At 48.2% G+C, this 22,864-nt stretch overlaps 1 protein-coding gene across 6 annotated transcripts; it reads right to left on the reverse strand.

Annotated features, from left to right (window-relative positions):
* Positions 1-12,556: 12,556 nt before the first annotated feature.
* TMEM72 (transmembrane protein 72) lies at positions 12,557-19,858 on the reverse strand. Of its 6 annotated transcripts, none has more exons than XM_054832698.1 (6): positions 19,640-19,852; positions 19,409-19,472; positions 15,418-15,484; positions 14,926-14,989; positions 14,058-14,197; positions 12,557-13,868 (listed from the first exon to the last, which is right to left on the reverse strand). In XM_054832698.1, the coding sequence occupies exons 4-6, from the start codon at positions 14,934-14,936 to the stop codon at positions 13,408-13,410; spliced, it is 612 nt and encodes a 203-aa protein (XP_054688673.1). In that variant the 5' UTR covers positions 14,937-14,989; positions 15,418-15,484; positions 19,409-19,472; positions 19,640-19,852; the 3' UTR covers positions 12,557-13,407. The 6 variants fall into 6 exon arrangements, with proteins under 6 accessions (XP_054688673.1, XP_054688672.1, XP_054688670.1 ...); XM_054832697.1 differs by having other exon boundaries at positions 14,926-14,997; XM_054832695.1 differs by having other exon boundaries at positions 14,926-14,997; positions 19,409-19,858.
* Positions 19,859-22,864: the final 3,006 nt, after the last annotated feature.

Consider the following 22,864-nt stretch of genomic DNA (forward strand, 5'->3'; position numbering starts at 1 on the left):
TTCTCACCATCACAAAGGAAATCCATGTGCTTTTCATGGTCAGGGTGATCTCTTCGCTTTGGAAGCATTTTGTGAAGTGCCTTGAGGCAGGCAGATCCCTTTGCAGAGTCATCTCCTGGCTGTTTTGCTATCCTGGAGCAGGTAGCAGTGGCCATCTGAGAAGTGATGAATTCCCAAGGTCTGTGTCCCTCAGCAGGGATGCCTCATGGCTCCATGCTCTCTGCTGGTGGGGCTGTCAGTCTGTAGCAGAGGAGCTCCAATGTCAGAGAAGAAATAGGTCTGAAAAACTAGTAATTTGTATTTTCCTTTTGAAAGCCAACAGGAAACTGATCACGTCTTCACTGCCCAAAAATTTGTGGCACAGCGATCCCCAGGCTGATGCTGAGCTGAGCTGGCAGCATCCCTACAGATCAATGTATAGAGGTACCAGCTCAGACCTGGCTCTGGCAGCACCACTTTTAGGGTCCATCCCCCTGCCATGCACCCTGCCCCTCAGCTGCCAAAGCCAGGCTGGCGTCTACCTCCTCGCTACATTCCCTGGCACCACTGTGGCACTTGCTCAGCCAAATCGCTCTGCACTTGTACCCACAGTATCGCTCAGGTCACCCCAGCATCTTGAAATAACTGGTGTCCAGATATAACAAGTAGGACATTGAACCACTCATCATTGTTGTGCGATTCTGCTCACGTCATTTTGACCTCCAGGACTTTTGTTTCCTTCCCATTGTCCAGCTGCACCTCCAGCTATGAGGATTTTGTGCTTGGGCTGTCCCTAACACTTATCTGAACAGTGTCTAAGGGATATTTCAGTTCAAGGTGCATTTCTGTTCATCTGAATGAATATTCAGATAAGTAAATGAAAATCATGGCTGAAATCCTTACTTTTGTGCCCTAAGGGATGTCAGATATTATTTGTATAAGTCATAAAGACAGACAAGTCCTTATTACAAGTTGTATTGACAGAGACTTAAAAGAATGGACTACTGGAGGTAAAGAAGTTACTGATGAGTTCTTGCTTTGAAAAAAAGAAAGGAATATCTGGGGGAAAAAAAATAAAATTTAAACAGATTTTTAACAGGCAGGTAGATTCCTGGAGCTAGCAGCTGTCAAAATTTTCATTCGATCCTATCGGAATTCTTCTGTGTTTAAAAAATCATTCCCTGAGCACTTGATGTAGCAACACTGGTTTCCTGTCAGTTTGTGCCTTACAGTTGATTGCAAGATCCAGTTAAATATTGCCAATGATTGAGATATCTCTCTTGCTCTTCTTCTTCTAATCTCCTAATCATGCTGCAGTCTTTACTAGTCAGCACACTTGTAGTCTTTCTCTTCTACTTAATCATCTTTTTTCATGAAACACAAGAAGCCTTAATTATTTTGCGGAGGACTATGCTGCTATCAATGAAAACTGGCCCCAGGGCTCAGAATTTACCAGGGAGCATACAGACACACAGACAGCATAACCTCCTGAGCATCGTTCCCTTAGGAAGGCAGCTAAACCATCCTCCCTTAAGCCTTTGAATAAAATCACTGTATAGTTCCGTATTGTTGCTGGGTTGCTCTTGTCTTTGTGTTTTGAAAAGGGATTGTGCCATTGCACAACAAGATGAATTTTAGACTAGTATAATTTTCAAATTATAAAGACAAGTACAAATATTTTGCATAAGTCAGTTATTCTGATCTTGTAGACCCTCTGATGTTACAGACTCACCCTTTGCCTTATGGGCAATGTCCAGCGTAAAACTTGCACGTGGTGCGTACAATGAGTACCTGCCTTTTCAATTTCATAAGAAAGCATTTGTTTTCCACAGAAGGCACCAGCTTAGGAAGCACCCTGAAGTCAGTGCCATTGCTTTCTGCACGGCTGTGCATGGTTCTGTTTCAACAAGGGAGGAACTGAAACTAGACCGGTTCAGAGAAAACCTTGTAAGACACCTGAAAATGGATGGGAGGTCCCAGTCTCCAAGGGTTTTGGCATGTACACAGAAAGATACATTACACGTTTGGTGTGGTGTGAATTCTCATCTGGCATGTTCAGCACCCTGGAGATTGTTCCAAATTGTACAGAAGCGAACCATGTCACCATGCCACGTCCCTGTTACACCGTATGTCCTAGCAAGGGACATGGAGGAGAGCCATTGGGTGATCTGTGGAAGGAGCCAGGCTTCCCTTCCCCACTGCATGATTGCCTAGCTCAGCAAGAGATCTCCCACATGATCCCTTCCCCACGCACGATGACTTTCCCACGTGCAATGCCTTCCCCATGCTGTTTGCTGCCACCGGCGCCAGGGAGGGGGAGCAGCATTGGGGCAGGTCAGCTCTGACATGGCTTCTGTGACAACTAGTCTGTAATTTTCACTTGGGGCTGCAGAGAATTACAGCATTGGAGTTTGTTTATTAGAAATTAAAATCAAAGCCAGAGCTAGATAATTGCTTATGGCAAAATGACATCTCTATGTGGTACACCATCTGCCAACTACTAGTGGGTGAAATTATAAATACAGGGTGACTATAACCACAGGGTGTGCACATACAACCCTCTACTCACAATGGCTACTTTTTCCCTTAGGTGACAAGTCACCTCCGAGGGAATTTTGGGGAAAATTATTTTGCAGAATCACAGAATTTCAGCCACTAATCCGTCTGCTGTTATTTTTTTCTCTTTTTTTATCTTTGGCCACTGCTACCTATGGGACACTGGACAAAGAAGATGAGTGTAGCAAGATAAGGGGCTACTTGAGGCGCCAGTAATCAGTCCAGGGATCCATCAACAGAATGTAACCAAACATGGGTTTTAGCGCTGTTTGAGATGTCCTTGGGCATCCTGCCTGTCTCTGGCATTTGCCCTAGTCTTTGTGTGTATTCGTTTTGGCTGAACCAGTTTCTTGCTGGATCATGTCTGGAGTGTGTGAAGTGTTTTATTCTTATCTGTTAAAGATCACTTTATTTACAAAAATATTAGTAAATAAGGAAGACCGGATTTGCAGGTATCCTTCACTCGGTTTATGCAAAGCAGCAGCCAGATTTTCAGATGTAGAAGAAGCTTTCCATCTGTGATGACTGATGGGTACAAGTTGGTAAAACTTGTAAACATCTGTTGTCTGCAAAATGTTCACTGTTGGTAGCTGAACATTATAAAAAAAAAACCCAGGATGAATGAAAAGTGGGAGTTTGTTTACAAGAGGAATTCTAATCAGTTTTCCCTTTCACAGGCAATGCAGACTAGCCAGTTCTCTGCACTCAAAACCATGCACAAGCTCTCCAGGATCCCCAGGAGCTCCCAGTTCTCAAGATTTTTCTCTATGACTGAGACATCTCTTTGAACATGAGCTGAGAGTCTGACATCCTCACATGACTCCAGGAGCAGCAATTTTAATGGAAACGCCAACAAACCTTTCAATAAAATCTTAGTAAATTTATTAATTTATAACACCATTATAATTTAAATTATGCCTTTTCATAGCTACTGCAAACATGGCAAGTACTAGTGTGAGCATATAGGGTTTGATATTATCCTTGGACTTCTGAACACTTGATAGGTAATTTCATAGTTTTTTATCCAGTTCTTTGATGTTGTGCATGTTAGAGATTTTGGTGTTTGATTTTTTTCCCCATTACTGGTATATTTGGGGTTCATACTAAATCTAGTGGTAAGGCTACTTTACACCCAGACTTTCTAATCATGAGATGTTTCCTTACATGTAACAGGCCGTTGGGCTTGCACAGATCTGTACAACACATACCGAGTGTGTGTGTGTGTAACTGAAGAGCATGTGCTGCAGAGGTTAGCTCTGTTAGCGTGCTAATCCCAGAGGGTTTGCTGCCTTTGAAACATCAAATGCACTATGCGTCAGCTACCCAGCATGCACACATACATTTCTGTCTGGGAAATCACAGTCAGAAATAGTGTAACTGCACCTAATTGGAGACAATCATCCTGATATTTCCTGCAAAGCAATGTGGATTTACCAGAGTGACACAAAAAGAAATAGCAGGCTCTTACTATGCAATGCACATTTGTCTTGTTTATTAGTAATAGATAAGGGGAGGTCATTTAGAATGAACCTGGTTTGCTAAATACAATCGTATCATGAAGAGGTGTGGTATCTCCTATATGAGCTGAGGAAAAGCTGGTTAGTTGCAATTATGGTGCTATAAGAACGTGTCATTCCCATACACACCCTAGTACACCATGTCTCTGAGTCCCATCCAGTCATCTCCATCTGCACTGAGGCGGTGCTCATTTTCCCACTGTTCCTCCCATGAAACCACACTGCTATGCTGCAAGAAACAGCATATTGCACCATGTGTTCAAACCATCTCAGAATTAAAAGGTTGATGGAAAAGTTATACAGCATAATTAATTATCGTGTATCCACATTTGCTTATGCTTGCTATATGTTTGGTTTTTTTCAGTCTGCCTTCTGGTCTTTCAAGGGGAAGGAACCACTCCTAACATGTGTGACAATTTCAGTTCCAAATTCAACTATATGTTGCCATACTTTGCTCAGGATGAATGAAACAAATCTTCATTTACCCTCTCTTCGTCATGAGGTGAGGCCAGCTCCTAACCTAGCCGGTCTCCTGTCCCTTGTCTACTCTTCTGTACTTCAGTCTTCTTTGAGTCCTGTCAATGTCCTCTACATCCGCTGCTTTCTCACATGTCCCTCAGCGCCTCCTGTCCCTCGTGTTTGCTTTTCATTTCAGCATCTTGTCATGTTTTCTGTCCTTTTTCAGCTCTTCATCCTTTCATAAATTCCTCCTGTTTCTCAGCTTTTCCATGCACCCTTTTCTATTCTGCCTTCATGATCCTCATATGTATTTTCTTGCCTCATTGACGTTTCTTTTCTGTCCACCATACATCCCATCAAGTGCTCAGGCATATCAATGGCCCAAGCGAAATCCCGGTGCTTTTAGTCATGGAAGCTCTTCTGCTACATCAGATTACTGATCTGAAGAAGTAACCTTTTAATGTCATACCATTGGTGGCTTTCTCCAGACCATACAGCAGTTGGCACAGCCTTTTTTAGTTTGCAGTGGGCACAAAGAGATGTAGGAAAAATGTACATTAGAGAAATTATCATAATTTTAAAACAGAATCACTAACTTACCTTTAAACTTCAGCCCTGGTTCATCAATGAACAGCCCTCAGCAATTCCATTTTTCTGGTAGTGGCAACTTGGAATTACACCTGCATCAGAATTACATTTATATTAACCGAAGCTGTTCCTTTCCTTTCCGTTCCAGTCTAGTCGACTCTAGTCTAGTCCATTCCATCTAGTCTATTCCCTGACCCATGTATCCTCATGAAACTCAACATATTCTTCTTTATAGAAGAGACTATAATGCAACCTGTCGTCTCAGGTCTTTTTCTGAATATCAGGCATGTATAGTAGATGTGATTTCTGAGAAGTTGCCTCTAAAACTATTTCCTCACTGCTTTTCATACATATCCCTTTGTGAGTGATTCATCTTAGGCAGAGTAAATTTATAGACCTGTAAACTCAGAGGTCTGTTAAAGTTTCTCATGACTATTTTGAATAAATCAGATTTAAAACATGATTAGATAGATCAAATGAAACATAAACCACAATATAGTAAAACAGAAATTCTATTTGGCTTCGGTGCAGTTTCTTCTTAGCAGCTCTCCTGCGCAGGTGTTGAGCGGTATACACACCTACTCAGCTTCATAAGAAAACTTTTCAAAGATGTCTGACTTTTTCCTAAAAGGATAGAACAAAAGCAAAATGTTATTAATAAAAATACCTTTCATCTTAGTAACTACAGCACTAAAAAACATTGAGACTGCCAAAAGAAATGAATGTTTTCAGAAATATGATTTATCTTTTAATTTCTAATTACTGTTACATGAAAACTCTGCAAAAGTTGATTACAAATTATTGTTAATGATTTTCTACTTGAGACTAGCTTTGATTGCATCCCATTCAACTTGTGATTTTCACTGTGCTTGCTTGAGACATACAATCTTTTTTAGCAAGAAAAAAACCCCCATCTGAATGGCTCATCTGAATGCCAGTAACATGGGAGTTACAGTCCTATAAAAAGGTTTAAGACATTGCCTAAGCTGATTTTTCTTACACTTTTTTTTTTTTATTGTTTACTGACTTAGCTGCTTGTGGGGCAATAACTCCAAAGATTACTTTTCTCAATAAAACTATTGAGTAACAAACTTAAGCTTTTGCATGGTAGCTCGGTGCGGTCCCGGGTGGCTCTATGAGCGTTTCACAGGTGTCAGCCACACAAGAGTGGAAAGCACAGAAAATACTAGGGCGGGCGGGCAGCTGGGGCTGGACCCTGGGTAATTCTCTGCTGTCATTTACAGCTCTAAGCAAGGAACAAGAAAGGAGAGAATCTGTCCAGAATGCATGCGGGATGCTGTTTCAGGGCAGAACCAGCACAGTTCTGCAATAACATTTCCATGGCAGTATAAATTCTGTACGGTATGTTTTCCTTCGCCTTGTCTGGTAGTTTGCATCGCAAGGTACCTTTTCTAAAAACGCAGTGTTCACTGTTGATGGAGTAACTCACACATGTGGTGCTGCTTTAAGAAAGAGTAATGCTGTAATTAATGGGTTTGGGGCATTCTTAATTGTAGCTGCAGGACACAAAGCAAAAAATATTTTGCCTTTTTGTGCCAGCTTTTTCATGGTTGAAAGTGCTATGTAAGTGGAAAACAAAGACATAGAGTAACAGCAACCTTATGAATAATATCAGGATATGAAACCTAAAGATAATTTGTATTTATAACTGTCTGATAAATACATTAGCAGAGAGACTATGTTGTGCTTTAATTTGGAGTTTTGATTGAGAAGGAATCAGCTTGAATGTGGCAATGTTTGTGCCTGTGACTACTATTTGGAAGTGAAGAAATCATAAAACAAGTTAGCATGGTGTTGATAAAATAACTATAACATAAATGTGATAGTTTAGTACTGGACAAGAGCCAGGAGAAGTCATGACAACAGCAGAGCCTCCTCCATTTCCAAACTAGTCAGCAGGAATTTGTAATTTCCTTCTTCTGGCACTTCCACATGAGAGATGTTGACAGTAAGATTGTCATATTTTTACACTGTGACCACATGCAGTACCAATATGAAACACATAACATGTTTATTGCTGGAGAAGACACTTTGATTTCCATTTATGCAGCTGATGGTTTCTTCTGAGCTTGCAGATGCTTACATGAGAAACAGATGCTGAGTGGGAATAATAATTAATTTGAGAGGAATAAGATGGAGTTCACTTTCATGCCTGGGCCTGGGATTTTGAGGGGAAGGTGAGACTAAAAGGTTTAATTCCCTTCCCAAACCTTTCCCCTCAAGAACCTCTCGTATCAGTCTTCCCTGCCGTGCTGCCACAAATGCATATACCCAGAGAAGGGCTTCAGGTTGCCTGGCCTATCTGACTTAACCCATCTGATCTGGGAGCCCGGAGAGGATCTCAGTATTGTAATACACCAGCACCTTCATTGGCAGCTTCAGTCTTCCTGAGCGCATGAAATGGGGACATAGCTCTGCAGTGTGACATCAAATGGGATGCGGCTTCTTCATCTGATCGGGCTTGGAGGCAGGCTTGCTCCCATGCTGGGGACTGTCTCCTCAATAGGCACAACAGTGAAAGAGGTAACCAAGAACCTTGGACAAAGCTTTCCCACCTTGAAACGGAGAAATGTTGTGCTATTATATCAAATTAAAAAGTGATGTTACTATACCAAATTCCCCCTGAGAATTTTCCTTTAATGTGGCCAAGAGAGTAATCCATGTAGAAGAGCTTCTTCAGCTCAGTTTTATGCACAGTAAAGGGGTTTTTTGTGTACTTCTGTTTTCTCATACTAGTGAAGGAAGTAATAGAGTCTAGTACAAAACATTACTGAAAAAACAAACTTGCTTTGTTGTGGTGCAAAATTTGTAGCACATCAGCAGGCATCAAAAGTTGCAAGGTGAGGTTTGCCCAAAAGACGACAGAAATAGTTGCCATGTCAGTTCAGGCTGCCGTATAGTCTCCTTTTACCGGGCTTGTCTCCTGTGGCTGCTGCCTTCTTTCCTTCTAGGCACAACTTGGTAGGTGTTACGTCCCTCTGCAGTGTTGAAAGCCTCACCCAAAACGGCAGCTGCAAGCGTGGCTCCAGGGAGAGCAAGCATAGGTGCCGTGGGTGACGCACCGGCTGGGGAGCAGGGTGCCAGCGGGGAGCCAGGGGCTGGTAAGCAAGGCTGGGCACCCGGGTGAGTACCAAACCCAGCCCCTCTTACAGAGGAGTTTTGGAGAGGGAGGTAGTGGAAAAAGAGTTAGTGCAGGGAGGAACTGTGCAATCATGTCACAGTATGTATAATTTTGTTTAGCATGCATTGACCAGGTGATATTTCTTTTTAAATAGGTCTTCTGAATGAGGCAAGCTCTAGGGTGGAAAAGGTTGGGATGAAGGAGAGGCTGGGCAGAAGTAAGAGATGAGAGTGGGATGGGGATTAATGTTAAGATGCTATTTACAACTTCCTCCTGTGCTGTATGGAGTCCCCTTTAGGTACAGGCTGGGGTGAGAAGGAGCTGTCAGAAAACATTACTCTTTTTTTTTTTTTCTTTTTTTTTTTTCCTTCTGTCTGAAATATGGATTCCCTCTTTAGTCTGTGATCCAAAGACCTGGGCTGGAAAATCAGGTTCCTGATGTTTTGCATACAGCTACAAAACAGGATTCAATAAAGTCACATGCTGAGTGAATAGCTGCCTAGAACTAGTTTCCTAAAGGTACCTTAATCATTCACTAGGATATAACCTAAGTGCAGTCATTTCACCAACTGTATGCACGCTGATATATGGCAGCTGGAAGCCAGATTTCTGCTTTTGCCCACACCATGCCAAGCAGATAAGGGAGCTGACAGCTCTGAGGAATCCCAGACGGGTTTGGGACCTGGTTTCTGGTTCTTGCAACTTCATGCACAGCACAAAATGCAGTACAGCCAAAACAGAACCTGCATTTCTGGTCCAGCACATGGGAGAATCCCCTGAATGGGCCTGGAGAAGGTGTGGGGCTGAGGAGTGGTAGGGTTGCAGGTGTGTGAGCATGCAGCATTTGTAATCGAGTGGAGACAGGTCCTCTCCTGCATGTGGATATGACGCAACATTGAATTAGGAATCACCCATGCCTCTACCAGTGTTTGCTGCTGTGAGTGTTGCACATGCAGATACGAGCCAAGCATTTCTGATTTTGAGTAGTGACAGTGCAGAAACTGAATACTTTTCTCTCCAAATATACCTTATTTTCCTAAAACTGCTGTTGTATGGGTAGAACGTTCATATCCATGTTTTGAACAGGGAGCAGCTCAGAGAAACTGAGGCCCAGAGTCCCTGGAGGAGCTAGGGAGTTTGGAGGGTGACTGTCTAAGTGCCTGGTGCAAGGTGGGAGCACTGTGGTGGGGCAGGTAGTGTACCTGCCTTCAGGGCTGTGCAACAGCTACTCGTGCTAGTGTGCACTGGAGGCAGAGAGGAATTGTAACCGAAGCCGACACTGAAATCTATTTTCGCTTTCATATAAAACTTGAAAAGTTGTAATTGTTCACAACATACTAGTTCACTAAGTTGTGATGGTGGCTGTCAAGCGGAGTTCTATAGTGCTTTCAATGCACATGTACATGCAAAGCAGGCAAATTTTTCCTCATAAAGGGAAATCTTTTGAGGAAACTCTGAAGAAAACAATTTTTGCCAGGATTACCTCACAGAGTTTCACCTTACACGTGTATTTCTTTTGGATTATTCATCTTGTTTCCTTTCGGTATGTGAATTCATGAGTTTATAGCTTTATACATTCAGCTCTAGCTCAGTGGCTTAATTGCAATGGATTAGCTGTATCATGAATTCACTGTAATGCAAGCAAAAATTATATAGCAGTGTTCATGTGGTGCTGTGTGGACTTACAGTTCAGGCAGCTCAAATTTAGATATCACTGTATTGCAGTCAATAGTGCCAAGTTCTTCCTCTTTTTCTGGTATTACCCCACATATATGAGAGGTTTTTTTCATACACAGGCCCCCCCAACAGCTTTCTACAGCATCTCTGGTGCTTTCAGTAGACCCTGGGATGCCCCTCACAGCTGGATGTAGGGAGAGGGGCCAACACAGAAGAGCACACTTGAGCAAATAACCTCTGAGCCCTCTGCAAAGTCATCTGACACCCCCTGAGGCTGAACATTTCCTATGCACTGGGATTTTAAAGAAAGCCCGAGGCTGCATTTCTTTAAGCAGTTGAGCTGCTCTAACAGCCTGCTGCCTCTGAAAGGGGTGCTTTTATCCCTCATCCCCTTCATTTTGTGGCTGGCTCTTCCTTCCATGAATTTATTTGGTTCATTACCCCAGAAGATAGCAACCCTCCTTCTTTTTCCTAATTATTTTTCCTCTGGTCTAATGAGTTCTGTCAGCCGATGAGCTGGCAGATAGCACCAGGAGTGGGATGAGTGGTGAGGAGCAGAGCGGGGGGTGTACAGACAGACTCCGTGGCAGGGGCAACCCCGGGAGCACCCGTCTGCTGCTGTTTGGGGTGTGGGGCACAGCTCAGCTGCCTCTGGAGCATCCTGCCCTCAGCTCTGTGGTCCTAGCGCTTCCCTGGCACTGGTGCAGGCTCTCGGCAGACTCCAGGGTGAGCCAGCCATGGACCTTAACTGAACAGGCAATTTAATACCACAGAAAAGACGAGCAGCTTTTTTCCAGCCTTCAACTCCTGAGCCAGCCAGCTGTAGGGCTGGAGAAGAGCCAGGCCAACACAAGGGAGCAGGCAAGAAAAGCAACCAGGGCCAGTGCTGTCTCCGGGAAGGCGGAACAACCACCTCACCTGTACTTCCCCCAGTCTTGCTTCCCAAGGGAAACCTAAGACAGGCTTTCAAAAGATGAGCCTAAAAATTGAAATACCTAATTCTGCAGACTCCATCGATTACAAACTCATTTTATGCATTTCACAGAGCAATGAAATTTCCCCCACCACACACTTCAAGGTGCCACAGGTGCTCTTACCACACTGCTTCTCCCCTTGCCAGCTGGCCCTGCCGCCCCACCGGTAGGAAGCATGGGGCTGACTGAGCAAGGGCTGAAGGATGAAATTTGTCGCAGAGCAGCTGTCCCCACCCAGGCTGCCCTGCAGCTTTGCTCAGGGTAGAGAGGAGGCTGCAGAAATGTGGTCTTTCTCTCCTCAGCAAATTGTTTGATCTATTGGGAGCAGTGCCTTTTCAACAAACCTTACCTATGTGTGTGTAATTAGTTATGCAATGTTCAAAGAAGAGCCCTGGATGATGCAGAAAGCTGAGCTTGCTAATCAGAGCAGGTCTAATTGCAGAGCAAATGTGCGATCGAGTCAGGATCCAGCTCCAAGCACAGCCTTTTGGGGCAGAAATGGCAAGTGTGGGTATCCTATTAGCATGCCTGGGTCAGGGTCTTCGTTGGTGCAGGTATGCTGTTTGGTCACCAACTTCAGAGGAAAATAACTTTATTTTTGTTTTTTAATGTGATGAATACATTAGCTTGAGGGTGGAGCTGTGGCTGGATCGTGGGCTTGCTGCTATCAGTCGTACAGCCTTAGGCTGTAAACGGGCACAATTTTCTGAAGACATTTTTGCAGGTGCAAAACCTCTCTAAAGACAGATGTGTACGTGACTCTTCCCTAGCATGCAATTACAGGGTGGAGGATTAATTTGCACAGCCAGAAGGAGGAGGTCTCTAATTCATGTATCATGTTTAGAACAGATTGATACCAGCTATCATTTTAAATGTTGGTGTTGCAACAAAAAGCTTTTTGTTTGTGTCTGGTTGTAGGAATGACAAGTGTGTGCAGCCATTCATAAGCTGCCTTTGTGGACAGAGTTTCATTATCAAACACAGGCAGTCAAATATTGTGAGTCAATATTTTCCACCTTCTTCCCCATCCATCTCCCAAATTAGGAGTGACTTTAAAAGAGTTTATTAAAAAGTAGCACTGAGTTCTTATCTCAATTGCCTTCTGATTTTTGAATGCTTACACTTTACATTTTCACACTTCACTTCAAACTACACTGCCTTCCTAAATGAACATGGTGATTGTAACTCAGAGAGCTGAGAATTTAAAAAGAAGAAATAATGCATTTCCAAGAAAAACAGCCAGCCCCACTGGCTTCTACTTTATAAATAGTCTAGCAGGTCTCAGGGGTCTGCTCTCCTTACCACCACCTCACCCCAGTGCTGTGTGTCTGGGCTTAAAGCAGTTACAGCTCTTCACCCCAGCAGCGTGGGGTGTGACCTCATGTCCCATGTCCGAGAAAACCCAGTCACCTGAGCTCTTTCCTGTGTGTGGCGAGAAGAGTTGCCTGATGCTGCTGAGAGGGTCTTGGTGATAGTATCTGCAGGCACAGATGGCATTTCCATCTGGAAGCAAAAAATCTTAGTCCTCAGGTGGGAGAGAGCCATGGGGATGAATTGAACAGGAGAGAAATGCCTGATTATAAGGGAATGGTCCTCAAAGGGCACAAAGTATGGTAGGATGAAGCCAGAGGTGAAAGGTTCAGGGAAGAGATGGCATGGAGGGGGCTGGTGGGAGAGTGCTGTAACTTTATTATTGCCTTTGCTCTCTGGGGCCCATAATTAACACACATAGAGAGTTACACATGGTCTGCGGTGCTGAACCTTGTCACCTGAGCTCCTACATCATCCCAAACCTCTTCTAACTCAAGAGGTCCATCTGGGCAGGGGACACCAGGAAGCCCAAGGGTTCTCCCTGCTCCTGTGTAGATGTCCCCAAGGCCACAGGTGATTTCCCTGCCGGGTTCAGCACGTGTCTCAGGGGAGGGAGGGCACATAGCAGGTGCTAGCCCCAGGGGTGTGCTTGGTCTCAGCCCACCTCTGAAACGACATTTTGGATGCCCTGGACCTGCTGCAGCCAGTGCAGGTGCTGTGAGGGAACCTCAGGCTGTGGTGCCCTGTGCTGGAGGTGTCCCAGCCATAAGCACTTCCACGCACAGCGAGGGCAGGAGGGAAACATCTGGCTGCAGCAGAGGCTGCTCCAGGGGGGCACACGCTATGGCTGTAAGCCATAGGCAGGAGCAGCTGCTGTGATATGCACTGCCATAACAGAGGGGTGACCCACACATGAGGTCATGGGAGCAGAAACCTTACTGTCCTGGCACTACCCTGGCTGAACCACTGCCTGGCCCTGGGGCACGGTGCTGCAGGGGCTGGGGACCACCACTGGCCCTGGCACAAGGTGTAGGACCAGGCAGTGTGGGCAGCCCCTTGAAAAGGGGGTGACGCAGTTGTCACCCTGGAGGCAGGGAGGGCAAGGAGGGCCACCCCTCAGGGCTCCCTGTCTGCTGGAGCGGCAGGGAGGGACGCCAGCAGCAGGGATAGCGCATCCGCCCTGTCCTTGTTCCTGGCTGAGGGCTCAAAAGAGGCCTGTGGAGCTGAGGGGGGCAATGATGATGGGCACATCGGGTGGGGTGAGGATGGGTGTTGTGTCCGATGTGGTCTCTTCGGCCTCACTCTCCATGTCCTCCAAGCTCTCGCTGACAGAGGGGATGATCTGCACCACCTTCTCCTGGAAGTGCACTTGCTTGCGTGGGGCTGCCGGGGCCGCTGGTTGGGCAGGAGCTGCTGGGGCTGGGCTCCTGTCCTTGCTGCCCTTCAGGATACTCTTCATGTGGCCCAGCAGTGAGCGGTGCTGCTCCCTCTGGGCCCCATGGAAGGTGTAGGTCTGCTCAGTGTCACCAGCGATGGTCGGGGCTGCGATGGTGGCTGAAGGGTCCACATACTGGCCCGCCTGCAGATGCGTCTCTTTGTGCGCTGGGCTCTTCCTCCTCTTGCTCAGCAAGAAGTAGGCCAGGGCGGTGAGCACCAGCATGGACCCTGGGGAGAAGACCATGCTGGCTGAGGGCTGGGCCAAAGTGAAGAGCTCACCAAGCAGTTCTTGGTCCTGCTAGCTCAGTGGTCCCCGCAACCGATCTGCACCCTGCACATCCCCACCCTCTCTGGCCCCCAACAGACCATGTTCCTCTTCCATCTGCACTACTCCCCACCCCAGCACGGGCTCCTCACCAGGGATGGTGACATGCCAGACGAGGACGGGATGCAGGAAGCAAGCCACTGACAGCAGTGTGTACCCCAGGAATTTCTGGAAGCTCCCTGGGCGTCTGGCTCGCTTCCAGCAGGCCTGTGCCAGCGAGTCCGGCTCATATCTGGGGAGCAAAACAGACGTCCTTGTGGAATGAGGCACCAAGCACATGGCAAGAAGATTTGGACTTAACAATCACCCATCTAAAGGCTTGGATTCTCACTCTGGCTTGCCAGGAAACCACTGTGTTGGTCAGGGGAAGCAAGCAAAGCCTGAGCCCCTCCCGTGGGGGAAGAGGCCAAGGGCCACATCTGCCAGAGGTCGGCATCTCAGGCCATCTCTCCTTGGTGTGTTTGCCCACCTGGCAACTAGTTGTGTGCCTATTAGCTGAAGTAAGACATTGCCTCCAAGCTATCAGGGCTTTTGAATTTATGTTAAAAGACAGCAGAAGTGCTCATCCTCTGAGAAGTACGTAAGGATTTTCTACATTCTAACTCAAACTTCTGTGCTGTCTCTGGGAAGGAGATGCAGCTCACCCTGGGGAGCTGGCTCTTTCCTCAACCCTGGTCCGTTGCAGGGCTTCATACTGTGTACTAAGCAGATGCTGCAGACCAGGGGTTGTCATGCTGATGCTCAGCAAATCATGGCACAAGCCTGGGTTAAAACATGGGTTTAACTGGCTGTGGACATGGCCCCACTTACCTCCCCCCTGCCTGAGTGCACTTGCCATGGCAGTAAGGGCAGGACCTTTGGTTTGGCACTTGCAGCTCAGGTCTGGTGTTGCCTGTAAGGGGCAAATTGCCTTAGAGAGGTCCCACCAAGGCTGGAGAAGACTGAACAGGGTCTACTCACGTGAAGCACATCTCCAGGAACAAACTGATAAAGAAGAAGCCTTCACAGACAGTAACTGCAACCCCTGAAAAACTGAAAGGTGGAGCTGTCAGGGGGGCAGGGCTGGGCTTGAGTACGCTCTCCGGGTGGCAGAAGGGGCACAGAGGGCCAGGATTTACTATCCAGTTCAGAACAGAGTCTGTGTGCTGGGGTCTGAACGCTCTCTGCTCAGCTGGTTTGTGGAGGAGAGCTCAAAGCCCTTCTGCCCCCGGAGGGGGGTGAACTTGCAGCCAGTGTCACCTCTGGCCTGCCTGAGTCTGCAGTAGCATGTGTGATGCAGTAGCATCACTTTCTCTAACAGCTTGCTTATCTGAAACCTGAAGATGGAGATCTGAATTCCCCAAACCCTTGGACACTGCTCCCTGCTGCTGTTACAGTCTAGTCTGGTGCTACATATGGTGGAGGGGTTGTGTCACCCCCACCAGCTCTGATTTCAAGGGCAAAAATACTCACAGCAGATAGAAAGCCAGGCTTTTGAACTGTCCTCGCTGTAGAGTTTCTACGCCCACACCAATCAGCACTAGAAAGAGAAGGCAGGAAAAATGATGACTGCAGGGTTGGTTCCTGGCTCTGGTGCCCCACCAGCTTCCAGGATCAATGCCCCGGTTTCCCCAGGGGCTGGCGAGGCTGCTACTCCCATGCTGTGCAGCAGATTAGGACTGCCAGCATCAGTGATTCATGCTGACACACCAACCTGGGGTGGGTCAGAGCTGAATGCTGGCCTTGACATACAGCCCAGATCCCAGCTGCATCCCTATCACAGCAGCCTTGCCACTGTGTGGGCTGGGGAGAGGTGCTCTGGGGATACCAGCTGGCCTTGGACAGCTGGGGGAGGTGAGCAGCTTGTCCTGTGTCCCTTCCACCCCCTGCCACACCGCTCCACCACGGCTGCCACAGGAACTTCCCTCCCACTGCCCCATCCATCCCTGCCCCCTCCTGGTCTGGGGACCTCTCTGCCCAGGTCCCCTCAGCACCCGCCAGCCTCACTGCCCTGCCCTCCCTGCTTGTCCGGGCCCGCTGCACGCAACACGCGGCTGCAGGGCAGCAGCAGGACAGGGGAACCATGCCAGCTGCCTTCACAAAGGGCCGTAGCCATGGCATCAAGATCCTTTGCTAGCCAAACGGAAAAACATATAACAGGAGCAGGCAGATTAAAAACAAGGAATGAACATCCCCTCAGTGCCCTGGCCGGCACAGCACACCAGGGAGTCAGTTTAAGGGGGATTAAGAGTATTAGCAAGGCTAAAATCTTCCCTGAACTGGCCATTGGGGGCCAATAGCTTTAGGGTATGGAAAATTTCCTTCAACATCCGTCAATTCTCAACAAGACTATTTCCAAAATGGTGCAAAAATGAAGTGCCTCGCACCAGCTGCAGCAAGTTGGTTGGTCTGTGATCAGCCAGTCACACTGCACAAGTGCCAGTGGCGCAGGGCTGAGCAGAGCCCAGGTCTCATGGCCAGGGCATGGCTCCAGGCAGTCACTGCACTCCTGTCCGTGCTTGATGTCTCTGCATCTCACCGAGCAGTCCCTGCCCATTCACCAGTGCTCAGGAAGTTCACCGCTGGTCCTGCTCAATGCACACTGGCCAAGGCTTGAGGTGAGGCTGGCTTCATTTATCTGAGCTGTGGTTTGCCCCAGCTGGAGAAGGGTACGAGGCTCCCAAAATGGGATGCAGACCAGTGTCCATCAAGCCCACAAGGTGGGTCAATGCCGAGGGTCTGTGCCTGAGCATAGCTCTCCTGTCTGGGCAAAGACCCTCTGTGATCTCCCTGTGTCACCTGCAGCCCCTGTCAGCTGGGGGAATGCATGGGGCCCATGTGCCACCCTCTTCCGTGGAGGCTGTCACTCCAGCCCTGAGCAGAGGCACAGGGAAATCAGTCTCATCAGAGAGCTGTGAAGCTGTGTAATCCTACATGCACAGTATTGTTCTTCGCTATCTCGTGACTGAGAAGCCTTCTTTATAATCTTCCCTACAAATGCAGAATTCATTCATTCATCCATTCATTCCCTGTGGATGAATGCAGAATTCAACAGCTTGGCTGTTACGCTCGAGTCTCTGCTCTGGATGGGGAGGTTTCCTGATTTTGTACAGCTTCTGCTTTATACACAAAGTTGTTTGGATGAAGAATCTGCAAGAAGCAAAGGACTGTTTCCGAGGTGTTTGTTTGGATTAGTTGCTGCGTTGATTTGGATCTTATCCAAACCTTGTGGCTAAAGGCACATGATTAGGAATTAAATGTTTGAAAGCATGAGAATTAAGAAATAAGTAAGGACTCTCTCCCTAGATGCAGAAATCGCAAGGCCTAAAATCTCTTAACTACAGAGATGCCCCAAACACTGCAGCAAATTGCGGGGCTGTTTGATCGCTCTTCGCTAACTCGCCATGAGGCTCTGCCGACGGCAGGGCTGTCTGATTTCTCACACACAGAAACCCTGTGACCCACCATTGCAGACAGCCATTACACTCCCAAAATCCTGAGGGAAGGGGAAGTTTATATTATGTGGGTAACCTTCTGTGTTTGCAGGCAGCTTATGGAGCTGGCCAGGCCTTCTCAGAATCAATTAGTGAGGCTGATGCACTCTTCTCTCTTTCATATTTTTTTTCAAACAAAACCCATGTGATTCTCTTCTGCATGGTTTCCATTTCATGAAAAAACCTCATACACCTCATCAGGCACTAAACACTGCATCAAGCTGTTTTCTTACTCCATTGAGACACATAGAGGAATAAAACACAGGCACCTCCCATCCTTCACTGGCCTTTTGGGAAAGTCAGGTGATACTCGGAATGCATCAGAATTATGGAAAAGCACAGAGATCGGTAGTGCAGCTGTCTATGCTCTGTGATGCTTAGCAGAAAGAAGACTGCACTACTCATTTCAATAACTGCAGAAAGAGGTGCAGATGATGCAAAACGATGAAAAGAAAACAAGCAGGAGAGAGAGAGATTATATTCCACTAAGACACTTCCAAATTGTAAGCTAATTTCAATTTTGCTGTTCTAGCTTTAGTTTTCCCATGGCAACAAGCTCATATCTTCTCCCAGGAAGGTCTCTATTTTTCCTGGAGCTTTAAGAGAGAATATGACCAGCACGGGGCTCACATGGGCCCGAGGGGGATGGGGATGGAGAAAGGAAGAGATTTGCATTTGCTGGTTAAAGCTATGTCCCAGCTCCTATCTGTTGCAGTCTCATCACGCTGTGCACTTATCTACTGGGAGTTTGTATAAACTCAGAGACTCAAACCTCTGCCTGTTATCAGTCCTTCAAAGCACATTCCAGAGCACAGCCTCCAGCATCTCAGCGGGGCTTCAGGTGTCCTTGGGGACCTGTGCTCTCTTCAGCTGACCTGTGTGCTTTCTACTTTGCCCCTGACTTGAGCAAAGTGTCTCTCATGGCTGTCTGCAGTTGATAAAGGAAATGAGGAGGTAGGAGGGCCTGCTGCGACCTACTCTGCCATGTCTGAAACCTGAAATTCTCCAGGGTCTGACACAAGAACCACAGGCACCACCTCAAGTCACGTCTCACCAGGAACCTCTGGTTCACACCTCCAGCCTTTAGACAAATCAGGTACTTTGATCTCTGCTTTCCTGATAGAGAAACTGAGGCAGAGAGCGATGCCTGTCCTGTCCCGTAACAGTGAGTCAGCAGCAGAGTCAACCCCTGAGCCGTCTGTGTTAGCTGTTTCCCCATGTCCCATCCAGACATGCCCCATGTGAGAGGGTTATTCACCACAGCTCAGGCCTTCTGGGTGAGATGCTGTGCCTGAGACAGCTGGCTGAAAACACCTGCAGTTCACGGGAAACCAAACACTCGGATGTGTCACCAAACCCAGAGGACGCTGGTCCCAAGCAGCCTCTGGCAGCGGGTGAGAGGATGCAACTAGGCAGGTGGGTGAATTTACGACGTTTGTACTGCAGCTATAACCCGAACTGCTTCCTGAGCCTGCTCCCTGACGAGCTGCTAGAGAGGCAGAGCAGCACTTTGGCGGTAGCTGTGCCACCACGGCCGGGACCTCTCCATGCTGCCCGGCACAGAACAACTCACTGTGCACAGCGCAAGCTGCTGCTCCTTCATTTTCACATCCCACAGAGCAGCCTGGCAGTTTTATGCAGTCATGAGTATTTTGCTTTTCAGCCTCATTCACGTCTTGCCTCTGCCCATCTCTGTTTTACAGGAATACAATTTAGTTTTCTTTTCCATTCATGCTTTAGCTTGTCCTCTGCTGTACTGAGTGCTGGCTCTTCTTTTCTGATGTCTCACTGTGCCTCCCACAGCATTTGAAAAGAACCTGGCCAGGCACCCATCAGTCTCCTTCCCAAAAGTGAGCCCCTCATAGGATGGGGCAGTGGCTGCGCCTGGCCAAAGGCAGGGAGACAGCTCAGGGGTCCCGACACCCACTCAGTGCCTTTTAGTGCCAAAGAAAAAGAGAGCTCGCTCTTACCTGCTGCGGTGGAGATGCCCAGCAATCGGCAAGTGTACTCCAGGGCACTCCAAAGCGCCTTGTGCTGCATGGTGAAGATATGAAGACTGCAGTGCCGACCAGGTAGAAGCTCCTCTTCAGAGCTCCCACCCCACACGTAGCCCAGCAGCTCCCAGCCGCAGGCAGAGCCTCCCGTGCCCAGGACCCAGTGCCCTTTCTGAAGGAAAGGGCAGTGCATGCAGGACTGGCCACCTCTGCCGGGGCCTCCCAGGGGACGGTGGTCGGAGAGCGAGCTGCCACCACAGGGAACCGGTCAGCACTGCTTCCCGCTGCTCCCGCGGGGGCTGCAGAGACTTGGCCTTTTCCTGCTTGCTTGCCGCTTGCTTCAGTTGCTGGCCCAGTGGTGATTAATGATTGGTAAGGGGGGGTGCGGCTTTGGGAGCATTTGCACCCGGGGTGCACGGCCTTTCCTGCTCCCGAGGAGGAGGCTCTAGAAGCCCAAGCTGATTAAATGCATGTGAAGTCATTAGTGCTGTGCAGCTCCCGGCAGGTTAACCATTTGTGAGGATGACGATGTTTGCTCTTGGCAAGACAGCGGCACGTTTCTGGCAGGTCATGGGGCTCCCAGGGCACCTCAGCCCTGCCGCCTCCTGCAGCTGAGCTCCCCACCACGGCTGCTGCTCACCGTGCAGGTTTCAACAGGCTCTGGCTAATACGGCTTGGGCAGTGTCTGGGCTGATGTGCAAGCACAGGGACAAGGACATCAGATCTATTGCCAAGGGTCCCACAGCCCCAGACCAACCATAGCAGGGGAGATGTGTATGTCTCTTCTTGGGAACCTCAGTGAAATGTATTTCTGTGTGTAGTCACCAGAGCCATTTGAACGGTACTGGAGTCACACAAGTGTCCTGACACAGGGAGCAGGGTGCGTACGTACTCTGACCATTTTGTATCGGATTTGGTAGACAGCTTGGGGGTCCTTGGCTTGTCTCTGCAGGACACAGCACCTCTGGAGAGGGCCAGCCCTAGGCACGTCTGAAGGCCAAGGTGGGACAGCGCTGGCCTGAACCCCGTCCCCACATGCCTCTGTGCGTGAGCATGGCATCTCCCTGGGGGTCACCAATTTGATCCTCACCTGCTGCTGCCCGGGGAAGAGGCGGTATCAGCAGCAGTGCCTAGTCATTGCAGTCCTGGCAGGAGGGGTGTGTGAACAACAGCACTGTCCCGGCAGGCAGCACGGACATCTGGTGCCTGCAGGGCTGCGGGTTCACAGGTCAGTGAGCTCACCTTGCACTGTGGCCAGCACAGACAGTCGGGCGAGTCACTGCAGCCCCTGCCCCTCGTGGTGCTCGCTTTGAAGCCGGCAGCAATGTCGGCAAGGGGCTGGGTGAATCAGGCTCAGCTCACGCACAGGCAGCCCTGCGGGGAGGTGGCAACCGGCCGAGCCCGTCTCCTGTGATCCCTTCTCACCTGCCTGAGACCAACAAAGCTGAACCTGGCCAGTGTGTGTTGTACTGACGTGTCCCATGAGTAGACCCGACTTGGTCCAAGGGCACAGTGGCAGCTTTTCTTCCACAGGATCTTGGTCTGTATTTCAGGCTGGAATTTTCCCAGGAGAGCCAAATGCCTGAGGTCATGCAATGAGTCCCTAATTCCTGTAAATAACTTCAGATAGTGTTTTTTCTGAACACTTACAAGATGGTGGGTGGCAGGGATTTTGCAGCAGGCAATGCTGACAAGGTCTGGGGACAAAGCAGGTTTTCTATGTGAGCACTTTCCACTGAAGGGCTTCCAGAGCATCCCGAGGGGAAGTGCTGAATGGTGCAGACCCAAAATGCGTCTTTGCCTTTCCACACTGGCACTGCGTTTGGGTGTTCCCCTTTCCTCTTGTCCTCCCGTACCACCACGGGTGTTTGGATGAACTGTGAGTATTCCGCAGCTGATGACTCAGCAGCATATCAAAACTTCCTTTTCAAGCAAGACACAGAGAGGGAAACAGAGGCACTCCAGCAGGAAGGTCACACGAAGGCTGCAGAGAAGCCCAGCCAGGGCACCCCACCGCCCTTCCCGCTGCAGCTGGGCACCACCTGGGTGATCCTCGTAACCTCTTGCACCACATGGCTGCAGGCTCCAGGAGCACCCTCCGCTTCCAGAAATCACCAAAGCGGCTTAAGAGCCCTGAGGTCATGCAAACAGTCTGGATGCCTTTTTTCCTTGCTCTCTTGGATTTTTCCAACATTGATGTATTGAATTTCACATTTTTCTTTACAAACATGAAAGCTAGAAAACTACTGAAAAAACAAATAGATGGAAGGAAGACATAAGAATCTTTCAGAATCACTTAGAGCCATGAGCTTAGGCTTGAAGAAAAGCAGCAAACACCATAGCGCAAACCTGAGCGCTGTCAGCACCCACCTTTCCACAGCACCCAGCACCTCCCAGTGCAGCAAACTGCTGCCTCCTTCCATGGTGGGGGTCCCTGTTGCCAACATGGGCAGTGCGGTGTGCTGGCTATTACTCTGGAGCTCTTATCAAATTGCACTGAGCTCTCACACAGAAACTAAATGACTTTGTCTAAGTGCCCTTGACAGCAATGTTTCCTTGTTGGAGAGCAACAAGCCCCAGGGTTTAAAATAAACGTAAATTTATGGGTGGTGGCGGTGATGGAAGAACAGAATCCATTTGGGAAAGGCAGATTAATACATTAACAATTTAAACCTCCTGTCTCCCTCCCATGTTCTCTTAACTAATGCCCAACCTCCATCCCCTGAGTGGGCCTACGCCAGCCTTCCTGAGGGTCCTTGTCCCCCGCCTGGGGAGACCCTTAGCCTGAGGTAACTTAAAGTCTTCTCCACTCACCATTCATTGGTGCGCTAGTGCTTCTCCCACTCCAGTGCCCAGGAGGGGAGCATGGACTGAGCAGGACAGGTATCCTCAGACTTGCTTTGTACCAACACTCCTTTAGCATCTCCTTCCTTCCATTTAGGAATTTCTTGGCTAGTGCTCCTACAAAGCAACCTCACATGAACCTGATTTTTCTTGGTAGAGGGGTTCCTTCTCCTTCTGTTCAAGTGGTGAGATGATACCCTCAATGAAACTGTGAGCCATTTGAGTGTGTTTTGGTGCAGTTTTTAGGAATGGGTTTATGCAGTCAGAAGAGGACTGAGAACTTATGACCTTAGAGGGGTTTAATAGCCTGTAACCAACACTGCAAAACCTATGCACCAGCACAGCCTGTTCTGTGACACGTAATAGCAGTGGTCCCCACTGCACATTAAGCCACTTCTCTTGCACAGAGGCTTGCCATTTGCACTTTGGCTGCCAGCCAGGATTCACATTTACAGGCCGCTTCCAATGATATATGACTTGATTTGAGAGGATTTTATTTCAGTGTTAGGGTTTCATGGTGATATTAATCCTCATCTTCATCTCTCCCTCCTCGCATTTTACTCAAGTCATTTTGCAGTGGCACGGCCA

The sequence above is a fragment of the Grus americana genome, chromosome 7 (genome assembly GCF_028858705.1).
Source record: "Grus americana isolate bGruAme1 chromosome 7, bGruAme1.mat, whole genome shotgun sequence".
NCBI classification, from domain to species: Eukaryota; Metazoa; Chordata; class Aves; order Gruiformes; family Gruidae; genus Grus; species Grus americana.

Coding starts and splice junctions, on each gene's coding strand:
- TMEM72 (XM_054832695.1), bottom strand. CDS start 19,625: ATGCACTGCCCTTTCCTTCAGAAAGGGCACTGGGTCCTGGGCACGGGA. Junction 15,485..19,408: donor GGGCATCTCCACCGCAGCAG/GTAAGAGCGAGC, acceptor TTCTCTTTCTAG/TGCTGATTGGTGTGGGCGTA. Junction 14,198..14,925: donor TTCCTGGAGATGTGCTTCAC/GTGAGTAGACCC, acceptor TTTGCTCCCCAG/ATATGAGCCGGACTCGCTGG.